This window comes from Branchiostoma lanceolatum, chromosome 10, assembly GCF_035083965.1.
Source record: "Branchiostoma lanceolatum isolate klBraLanc5 chromosome 10, klBraLanc5.hap2, whole genome shotgun sequence".
Classification (NCBI taxonomy): domain Eukaryota; kingdom Metazoa; phylum Chordata; class Leptocardii; order Amphioxiformes; family Branchiostomatidae; genus Branchiostoma; species Branchiostoma lanceolatum.
The window spans coordinates 13557189-13568850 of NC_089731.1; the positions used below are offsets into that span (position 1 = coordinate 13557189).

The 11662-nt window shown below is 38.9% G+C and overlaps 1 protein-coding gene across 4 annotated transcripts; it reads left to right on the forward strand.

Moving 5' to 3' along the window:
- The first annotated feature begins 1407 nt into the window (after positions 1–1407).
- Positions 1408–10893, forward strand: LOC136443685 (neural cell adhesion molecule 1-like). Of its 4 annotated transcripts, none has more exons than XR_010757191.1 (9): positions 1408–1553; positions 4701–4994; positions 5294–5578; positions 6157–6393; positions 6552–6617; positions 7218–7400; positions 7935–8166; positions 8312–8377; positions 8825–8872. XR_010757191.1 is itself a non-coding variant. In XM_066441006.1 (9 exons), coding segments are annotated over exons 1-9 (1296 nt in total). In that variant the 5' UTR covers positions 1408–1501; the 3' UTR covers positions 9883–10893. The 4 variants fall into 4 exon arrangements, 2 of the variants coding, with proteins under 2 accessions (XP_066297103.1, XP_066297104.1); XR_010757192.1 differs by having other exon boundaries at positions 8105–8166; XM_066441006.1 differs by lacking the exon at positions 7935–8166 and adding an exon at positions 9881–10893 and having other exon boundaries at positions 8825–8935.
- Positions 10894–11662: the final 769 nt, after the last annotated feature.

Below are 11662 nucleotides of genomic sequence, written 5' to 3' on the forward strand. Positions count from 1 at the left end.
AAGATTTTGCACCGATAAGGAATTGCTAGTTTGATAGAACAATAGATTTGAAATTTCAAAAGTTCATAGATCTCACACATACGTAAATATTTAGAATGTATCGTTTGTCTACTTTAATTGCAGTCCATGAATTACGCAAATCGGAGATTTAAATGTAACTGTGTGTCAGATTGGTTGGTCTGGGTTATATAAGCACGGATGTAAGTATTCTGATACGCCAATGCATGAAAACTAATGCTGGAGGGAATATGTTGTGATTCTAATAACGAATTTCAATATCCAAAGTCTATTTACACGTCTCCCTACGGACTATAAACTTTCTTGCAACTGTTATAAAAATTGACTACCTTCACACCCAATCAAAGCAGCTGATTTATAACAATGCCAATTCGTCCGATTTGTCAATTTAAGAACTTAAATGCTGCAGAGTTTTCCATTTAACTCTGATCGATTAGAGTTATCTGCACTTCGCTTCGCTAGACGATTCCTTTGTGTACAATTAGTTGCCGTTTCTTGCCTTTCATCAGCAATTAGCACATGGATTGATGATATACATTCGTCATGATGTATGTTATGGATTGATAATGTGTGATGTATGTTATGGATTAATACCTTTGTTATGGATTGATAATGAAGAAAACTTGTGCTCACTTTGACTGCATATATATACTCCTTTATAAATCAGCAGTGCTTGTTGACAATTCGGTTTTAAAACGATTAGCTCGTTAATTGTAACAAACGTTCAATCGCCTGCTATCATTCTTTTTGTCATGTCAAGGAGGTTTCAATATTTGAAAAAAAAACAACACCTTATTGTTTATGTGAGACTTCTCTCAATATACGTCGCACAAGTTTTTGCAATGTGGTTTCGGGCGTTTGAGCTAAACTCTACCCACAAAAGATTATTGAACTGGGCATTGAATATATTCGTAATTCCTGTACTGTGGCAATATCCTAGCTACAAATAAGTTACATGTGTCACAAGGATGGAGATACTATCCAAATCAAGTTGTTAGTTTGATCTAAAGCTTTATTCGCCAACTGTTTATCCCTACATGGCACTTCAGTAAAGTATACTTTTAAACACAGGTGTTTTGAGTGGATTATATGTCACAAAACTAAAACGTTATTGAATATTACAGAAGCGTATTAAAGGTCCTTATATGTCAAACTTTGTTTTCCATTTTCAGGGTGTTTGGCGCAGCACACCAGCTTTGATCTCCCCGAGTCAGAAGAAGCCACACTCGGTGAACCCGTCACCCTGCCGGCAGCCTACTCTTCAAAATTCAGCATCATTTCCATAACCTGGTCCAGGGTGGTGGAGAGCCCTACAGCATCCGACAAACGGAGTACGGTCTTCTCCTACGTTCCTCTGGCTAACCTCACCCGGGCGTACGGGCGGTACGGGAGATACGCCGGCAGGGCTCGGTTGGTCGGCAGGGCTTCTCTACGAATCGATCCAACCAAAATCGAGGATGAAGGAACGTATTCACTCTCTATAATGACCGGTGAACTCGGAAATGAAGAGAAATTCATTCATCTGGATATACTTGGTATGTTTGATCACAGCGTATCTCAACTAACCATTGCCTGTATCATCTCGTATTGATATCAGGCTATAAAGGTAGCCCAGATGGAGTGGATGGGTTCCTTGTAGCAAAATGACTTGTTATTCAAACAAAGCCCCTGTGTAGTTATGATGGGTGAATGTAATGGGTTCTGGCAGAATTCATGGAATAGAGTAAAGTCCGGAAATGGAAATCCATATCCATGAAATCCATATCTTACACTTTGTTCCTTTAGACCGTGAAGACCTCTGTAAGAGATTTCTGAAGAAGAAGATTTTGAATCTGTAACAAGTGGCAATCAATCAACGTTGGGTTCAAGAAACCCTGGGAAATCGAATGCTATTCTAGTTGCAGGTAGACCCAAGGTCAATGCTAAACTACTCAAAGAACAATTCAGTGACTGAAGCTTCGGAACCCGCTGATAACAAAGTTTTTTTTTTTTTTGGTGCCAGATGTGGGTACGGCATTTGCGGCAATGCCCAGGGACCTACTGAACCAAATTTGTATGAGCCAGTATACTGCTATTATGTCTGAATAACGTTTCTCTGCCTTTGGCTTGGAATGCAAAAGTAAGACATTAAATGTAGCACAAGGAAATATTTCTGGAAAGCTGCCCTCTAGTGATAATGGGGAAAATGTAAAATATGGTAGGCCATATGCGCCCTTTAGCTAGGTAATGGCCCTCATGGAAACACGCTGAAACGTAATACAATTTCTTCTCTCATTCCAATATCTATTTACTAAAACCATTTCCCTACAGTAAGTAAATCCTTATCCACTGGAATCAGATATGAAACATGTTCCAACTATGAACCACATAGCAATCAATATACGCTTTAGTAAAATCCTGCAACACTTTCCACATTGCGTGTAATGAATTCTGATTGACTTATGACAGTTTTTGAAATATATGTTGTCCCTTTAACTAGGAGAGGTAAATCAGGGCAAGTAGCTGCGTGTTATGGTATATCAGTTGTCTCAGTCTGCATTAATCAATCGAAATCTACCCTGAATAATGGTCTGACGTGTGTGGAATCAATATCATTAGAAATATGCACAGCAATACACACAACTCTAATAGAATCAATAGGTTAATGCACGTTGCGATTCCGTACGATAAGATTTTCCCGGCGCTTTGTAAAATATTACATTCATTTTATAATCGCGCTGAATGATGTTCACGAGTAAGTTATTTGCTAAAATTGAGAATGGGAAAGAGGTTAACAATGACAAAAAATACGTCTTGCATTTTTAATTGCAAAATATATGTGCTAGACTTTAGAATTTTTTTAACCCTTTAACCTTGACCATTAATGTATCAACTAAAAGGCTCGTTCAGGTTTATTAAAATATAGCCCTACATCAGGTTGTGATATGTTTAGGAACATTATATTATTACACAATTCATTTTGTTAAGCCATTATTGTATGGCTCAACATATTGTTTTTACTTAGGTTTCTTCGCCTTCTTCTCCTGTCAAATCTTCACATCAATTCATCTCTGTCATTTTTTGTCCAAATGACCTGAAATTTGGTGCAAAGGTAGTGTAAGCAAATACCCCTGGCCAGTTTTTTATATTGACCTTGAACGTGATTTTGATTTGGTTTTTCTGACCAAAAACGTACATTTTGGCCTCCTATGCGCTGGAAATACATCCAAATGACCTTAAATTTGCGATGGGGGTACATTGAACAAATCTTCAAAAAACCCTATTCGCACTTTTGGCGTACATAACTTAAAATACGATTCTGCTGGGTATTTTGGGGAGAACACTGGGTATTTTCCTCATGACGATATATGGTGTTGCCAGCACAACCTAAAGGTCAGTGACCCCAAGTGCATCTGGCCTGCCTGCGAGCCTTGCGACCACCTGATTGGCCAATTGAGTTAATCTATTTATCTTGCATTTCTGGCGTAGGTGTGCTAGTATTCATACCAAATGTGATATGGGAATGCGTAAGACATTTGCTTACATGGCTTTGTTTACTCTTTTTTTTTAACAAAGATTTGTTCACTCTTTTTTTAACAAAGATGCACATCTCCAGTTGCTATGTATTAAGCCAAAATGATGCAAAATTTGGCATGTGTCTGCCCTGGCCAGGCCCTCATTCAAATATTTGGCATACAACCTTTCAAAACGATTTTTGAAATAAACATTTTTTTTCGTTTCGTTAATTTCAACCCAAAATGTATACTATTGAATCATACATTCAAACATAGGGGTGTCACATTTTTTATATTTCACACATACTATCGCTGAAATATGTTGTTTTTGGTCATTTCCTTCTTCTCCCGTCAAATCTTCATATATATCATAATGCATACTATGGAAAACTTGTTCTTCACTGGGCTTATTTTTTTTTTTAGATTCAATTTTGAACTGGGCTGATTATGGGCAAGAGTGTAGTTTTTAGCGGATATTTTTCGACTGGTCTAGTTTACATTCTTGCAAGGGGAGGATTCCTTGATTATTTATTTTAATTTTGAGCTGGAGTGATTACGAAAAAGTCATTTTGTTAGCAGAAGTGTATTTGTTTATGTGGCTATGGTTTTGGACTGGTCCATAACGGATTGAGGTGCTACTGGAAGATTCCATTCCTGTATGGAGAGACTAATTGCTTTTAAACTCAATTTTCAACTGGGGTTATCTATTTTTTTTAGTGGAATTATTTTAGAATGGTCCATTGTTATTTTGGGACAGTCTATTTTGTTGCATCGCAAGGAGTATGGCTAAATATGTTGTATTTGCTCGCAAATGTTGCCTTTCTAGTTTTGGTTATCTTAACCGAAGTGAAAAGACCAGTGCGCGGCCTTGTGCTAAAGTAACATATTTCCGTCATATATTATATATTATATTTCACATTGCCCGCAAGTTCATCAGTTCTATAGAAAAAGTAGCGACCGCTAACATACGTTTGGCATTCTAATCTTTTTACGTCAGCATGAAACTGCACGTCAAACTGAAATTGTTTCAGAAGGCATGTAATCAGAGTGGAGTTGGTATGATAAAATTGTAAGGTTATAAAGACGCATTTTACTGTGGTGGGCTTGACACATGATAGATATCTATCTATTAGGTAGAATATTTGTTTAAAGATATCACAATTAACGCGTTTTTATTGTTTTCTTAAGTTCCTCCAAGATTAGTGGTCGGACCAAGCAACCCTCTAGTCACAACATGGGGCACTTCGGCGTCTTTGACATGCGCAGTGAAGGACGCAAGGCCCAACATTACGTCACTTCATTGGGAGAAAGATGGCGGACGGATAGAGACCAGAGGAATATCTGGCAAATATTCGGGAGGAAACACAAGAATTCCGTCTTTGACAATCCGTCACGTGACCAGATCTGACGCAGGGACTTACACCTGTCTTGTGCAGCACGTGACTCGAAGAGCTGCTGCAAGTCTACTAATGGAAGTATTCTGTAAGCAAGGATAATTTCTATATAAACTAGGATCGCCTCTTGGAGGCGTCGCCAAAAATATTGTAAAAAATGATTTAATGTTGTTAATCAACGTACTGGTAATATCAGCACAACTCCTGGCAAATTACCGTATAGTTGCGAAGTAAAGCATGATTAAACTACATTAATACATATGTTAATGTTCCTATGTTAGCTGGGTTGCTCGTATGTTCTTTGGCATCTTGTTCATATGAAGATCATTCAGCAAAAGAAGTTTGAAACTTGAAACCAATGATCCAAAACTATTTCTTTTTACTCAGACCCCGCCTCTATCATCAGCATATCGGACCCTAAAGAAGTTTCATTACAAGATCACGTCACATTTCGCTGCGTGGCTGACGGGAATCCACCTCCAAATATCACGTGGTCAAAGTCAGGTCGGCAACTGTGGGCACACGAGTACACAATGTCAAGTGACGTCAGGATCCGGACCAGTTCCCTAGTGTTGTACAGTGTAAACGAAAGCAGCAGTGGTTACTATTTGTGTACTGCTAGCAATGGCGTGGGGAAAAGGGTAGAGAAGTCCACAAACCTAGAAGTTCTTGGTAAGTGACAACTACACGATTTCAATTTTGTTGTTGATGTTGTTGAAATGTCACTTTCACCGTATGGCCATATGTATATCGACTAACGTTGGTTTTCTAGCAGCAGTGTACTCTGCAATCGTTTCATTGCTTTAAGCTGTTTACAATTATGTTCAATTATGTTCATGCTTATGTTCTTTACCACAATTATGTTCATGCCCGGTGGTAAAATAGCGAATCGCAAATTTTATCATTTATATTTGACAGCTTTAACAGCTAGACACAGTAACTGCACATGCTATCGTTTGTCTATGGTGATACTATAGGCTCCTTGAAAAGCTGCAAAGCTGGGCTGATCTTGTAGAAAGCTTTAAAAATGCAGTTGTCTAACAAAAAAAATCCAGTAAAGATTCAGTTATAGTGTGCTTTACGCTGTCGTGTTACAAGTAGAGCACGCTTAACCAAGGTTACATGCATTGACGTCACAGATAAGAAGATCTTTAAAATAGACATGAAAATGAATTCTCAGTAAAGTATCATATAATTTTTAATCTTGAGAAACTTAGGTCATTTCTGATACGGTTTCATTGTTGCAAAAGTTTCAGAGCGGCAGATGAGTTTGACAACGTTCTCAACCATGGCAACCATCATTGGAGCATCTGCAGGAGGTCTCTGGCTCATCATCTGTGTCACGTTGACAGGATACCTTGTCAACCGGCAACGTAGAAAGCGAGAAGAAATAAGGAAAAAGTTTGCCTTTTACTATGATGGTAGCTTAACACGGAGAAGCTCGTCTTCAGAACCAGATGGTAAAGAGAGTACATTAAATCCCCAAGGTAAGTAAACAAGATGCGAATTTTCCGTTAACACGTTTCTCATCGACGAAGGCAACATAAAACCTGGACATAAATAGTTTTGAAGCGGATAATGGCACGCTTCAAGAAGACAGATAATGGCGTGAGCATTTTATACGTTGTATCTATTCATTTTGCAGGCAAGGCTAATAGCTTAACGTCAGGTGATCGAGGAATAGCGACAATGAGGAGAGCACAGGGAAATGGTAAGTTTTTATTCACAGCATTATATCTCTAAGTGCTTTAATTGCACGCTTGTATATTAAAGGTATTTCACTATATCATTTAGCAATTGTTTATTGTTGTTGAAATATGTCACCGTAAGACGTTCCGTTTATAGCAACAAATTGAAGAATGCCACAAGCAATGTGTTAAACACTATAAAATGTTTATGGAACAGTTTCAAAAAAGTGATATTGATTGCGTTGGTTCTTGTGTTGTGTTCGTACGTGTCGCTATTTAACAAACCATCGTTAGTTGTTTCATTTTCTAATAAGTTGTTATCCATTAACTTCCTATAATTTGCCTGTTATTACATTTGATACATCTATCCGGTAACCATTCATATTTTTTTCTGCTTCGGTTGTCATTCATCTACCTGTTATCATTTAGATGCTAAAGTTATAAGTTGTTATGCATTTTCGGTCTTATTACCATTAATTACTGTTGTCGATCTTTCGTGACACTAAAACATGGAAAGTATCCGTATAGACTAGCTAAAATCCATTGTATTTTCTTTAAACGACACTATGCATTTGATAAGTGTGAATAAAGATCAAGCTGTATTTGCCGTTTTCATCACGTAGACAGGAAATACGCCAAAGTCATCTCCGACTACAAGCCGCGGGAGGATAACGAGTTGCAAATAGAAGTTGGCGACATTGTAGAGATACTTGACGGCGAAGAAGGGAGCTGGTTCCTGGGCTATCTAAAAGGGCGAATGGGACTGTTTCCTTCAAATTACGTTTGTTTCGTACCGATGTCAGAAGGTAACATCCTTTATACGACACAAAACAAACTCGGGCAACTGAATAGATTTCGTACGGAGGCCCCATGTGACGAAATTCAGGCATTTTGACCCTGCACTACCTGCCCCGTTAAACAACATAGTCTCCTATGCTCAAACAACAGGAACTAATGGATCATTAGCATACAACGCTATCTTGACTTGTCTGAGCTTGAACTGTCTTCCAATTGTCCTTACCTTAGTTACGTTTAAATTGCTGTTCCATTTAAGCTTCGGATTCTTTTAAGTTGACGGATGCTACCTGCTACGTCTGGCCGTTTACAGAATCTATCCAGTTGCTCGAATAATTTTTTTCTAGTTTCAGCTGAACTAACTTTCCTGATCTGCGGGTAATGTATTCGTATCAAGTCAAAGGTTAAATTTGGGGGGGGGGGGGAACTACGATCACTTACAGACGTAATACCGTTTATTGGAGAATTTTTTTTTTAAATTGGTAATTCTTACAGGGGCTAATTATACCATACTGTTCCATTTCGCCTTGTTTCCTTTAATTCAGTGAGCGCGGCTACATCTTTGTATATCCGTTCTTGACCATTGCAACCATCATTGGAGCTTCTGCAGGAGGTCTCTGGCTCATAATCTGTGTCACGTTTGGAGGGTATCTCTTCAATCGGCAACGTAGAAAGCGAGAAGAAGAAAATTAATTACCTTTTACAATTATGCTAGCTTAACAAGGAGAAGCTTGTCCTCAGACCCGGATGGTAAAGAGAGTTCATCGAATCCCCAAGGTAAGTAAACGAGGTGCGAATTTTCCGTTAACACGTTTCTCATCGACGATCTGGACATAAATAGTTTTGAAACTAAAAACGGCACGCTTTAAGAAGACAGGTAATGGAGTGAGCATCTTATATTTTGTATTTATTCATTTGGCAGGCAAAGCTAATAGCCTAACGGCAGGTGATCTAGGAATAGCGACAAAGGGGAGAGCACAGGGAAATGGTAAGTTTTAATTCACAGCATTATTTCTCTTTAACAGCATGGTGCATGTGCAATTATACAGCTGACTCGAAGTGCTTTACTTGCACGCTTGTATATCAAAGATATTTCGCATTACTTTATAACTCAGTAATTGTTCATTTTTCGTCGTAAGACGTTCCGTTTTCCGATGTAGAGAATGTCACAATGGGTAAATAATTTGATATGTTTACGAAACAGTTACAGAAATAGTACTGATTGCTTTGGTTTTTGTGTCTTGATAATATGGGTCGCCATTTCGTTTTTCAAGTTGTCATTAGATAGCATACCGTGAGAGCTGTGACGAGCCGTTTGCAACACTGACCCTGAAGTTCCATCTACGGTGTCGTATTCTCTACTACTTCATAAATCTGCTGCTGCTCTGTATCGTCTTCCTGGTGGTCAATCTCATAGTGTTCCTTTTATTGACAGTGACCTGGGAGAGGATCGGCTTCTGTAGGACCATCCAGCTGTTTGTCGTGGTGTTTCTACAAGTGGTGTCTGAGCACACTCCCCGAACTGCGGATTCCATGCCCTTCATCTGTAATATCCTCGTGTGAAACGTTGATTCCTTTAAATGAATTTATTTGTTTGGCTGTTCAGTACGCATAGCTGGAGCTGCCCAACAAGCCAATTAATACAATGCCATGTTAATTTGATTATATGAATTACAACCTCTGGGGACCAAAGAACTGGTGCGAACGCGCTAATAAATATACGTGGTCAGGAAAAATGAGCAAAACTTAACACACAGCGTCGTATACCAAAACATAGATTGTACATTCATATGTTCTTTTAAAACTTCGTCTTTGACTTTGGAATTGACTTATGCAATTGATATCTGTTTTCCATTTCTTTTGGCAATCTACATCATGTATTTTCTAATTTTCCAGCTACTTTTTACGACTTACAGTATGGATGCGAATTTTTTGTTGGAACGGAAATTGATGCGCGCGCGGATGTCATCCTTATAATCAAATCAACATGTCCTAAGGAGGTTCACAGTTCTAACGCATGCCTAGCAAAATGCATTAGGGGGTAATATGTAAAGGGAGGGGACCACTCACTTGTGTAAGTTTTTTTCTGAACCGTTTTCTAGATTTGCATGCGATGTCCAGGCGTATTTTGTTCATGTCTCCAAGACCTTCACCTTTGACATAACGCGTTTCATGCATATCCTTACTTAGAAACGTGAAAATTTTTATTGCAAAGGACGAGCCCGTCTGGCAAAGACAATTGAAAATGGAATTGAGGTTTTGGCACGGACATCATAACGACCAACAGCAAACAATATTTTAAGTACAATATTCTTAGTACATTATAGCATGATGTTACAAAGACGTTGATGCTGCCTTTATGTTGGCATTTAGATTTAAAAAAAAGCTTTATGGCTGTTCACTTTAAATAGCAACATTGTTATGTCATAAGGTAGGCAATTATCACGAGAAACCCAGTGTTGTATCTAATATCGTTATCATTACCTTTCAGAACAATTATTTACGGCAACGATCTTCCTGGTGACCTCAACAGTTATGACGAACATCTTCCTACTGTAAATTCACTACAATGGGATGCTGCACATCCCGGCACCCGGCAGGATGAGGACGCTCGTCTTGATCTAGCTGCCAACCGCTTTAGAATTGGAGTACTTCTTTAATCATGAAGTGTATCATCTGCATCGCAAGCTTGCCGATTTAACGCGCTCAATAGACGCCAAAGTCCGAATTATGTCCCGGCAAATGACCAGAGAAAGTACCCATTACTTTTTAACGTTAGAATGGAGTTGTGTTTCTTTAGTTTGGATAAATTCTTGATGTACATGACTATTCTCCTAACTATGATAATCTCCACACAAGCACCTCATTTCTAAATAGAATGTGTGAAGCTGTCTGATTCATGTAAAGAACAATGTAAGAAGTTTCTGATGACTGTTACATCAACGATTTTTTTCCTTAGTGTGGGGGGTTGTTGTTTGGGGCAAAAAAAAATGAAACAGAAAAGAGCCAAGATTTGTACTGTTCCAATGGCAAACAGACAATTTGAGGTGCATTGTTTACCTCTACTTGCATCATTGAAAACTGTATCACCTTGATGGTAGTTTGATGATAATGTTAGTTTACACATTCTGGACAAAAGCCGGAACTTATATCACTTTCGTCATTATAATGTTTTCAAGAGGAAGTACCAAATCAGCTCTGGCATAGTTTGGTCAAGTGCAAGGTTATATAACTGTCTAGTCTGCTTCGTGGTGGTTCTGTTAGTATATTTCGCTTTGGTGTGATATCATATACAACACAACTGATTTTATAAATGTTAACTTTAATTTGTTTGGCTGTTAAAACGGTTCTGGTACCACAAAAAATTATCAAAGTGCACTGTTGTAAGTAATGTTGTCCTGAAAGAATAAACGGGAAAATCTGTCAGCAAAAGTAATACAAAATCTTAACCTGACAGTTCAAGTGAAGGGGAGATATTTGTTAATAAAACAGACCTTAATTAAGTATGTGGAATGTTTTTTTCGAAGCGCAGATTGATTGAGAGATTGACTCATGACGTAAGCCGTTGTGTATATGAAACTCACAGCCACACTCGCACAGCCGCACACTCACTCCGTCGAGCTCTCTTGGAATATTCCCGTTCAAAATCATAACTAGAAATAGTGTATTTTACAATTATCGAGGGGAGATATTATTATCTTGAGTGCGGTGTGCATTCATCTCTTCACCACAAAACCAAATAAATGACACTCTGAACTGTCCCTAACCCCAACCCCAACTCCAACCCCAACCACAACCCCGGCCCTAACCCTAACCCTAACCCTAACCCTTACACCAACCCAAACCCCAACCCCAACCATTACCCTAGCCGTGGTGAATTTGGAATCGGACAAGCACCGCGGCTAGGGTTAGGGTTAGGGTTAGGGTTAGGGTTAGGGTTAGGGTTAGGGTTAGGGTTAGGGTTAGGGTTAGGGTTAGGGTTAGGGTTAGGGTTAGGGTTAGGTTTTGGGTTAGGGTTAGGGTTAGGGTTAGGGTTAGGGTTAGGGATTGGGTTAGGGTTAGGGTTAGGGTTTGGGTTTGGGTTAGGGTTAAACTGTAGCTAAGAAGGCTGGTTTGTCTACAGATGTTTTCACACGCATGTATCTCGTATTTATACGTCCCTTTCTAGAAAACGCAAGCCTGGCTTGGGAAGGCCTACCTAAACACATATCAATATCTACTCGAAAGCGTGCAAAAACGTTGTTGTAAGATTATATTTATCCCCGTAGAGGCT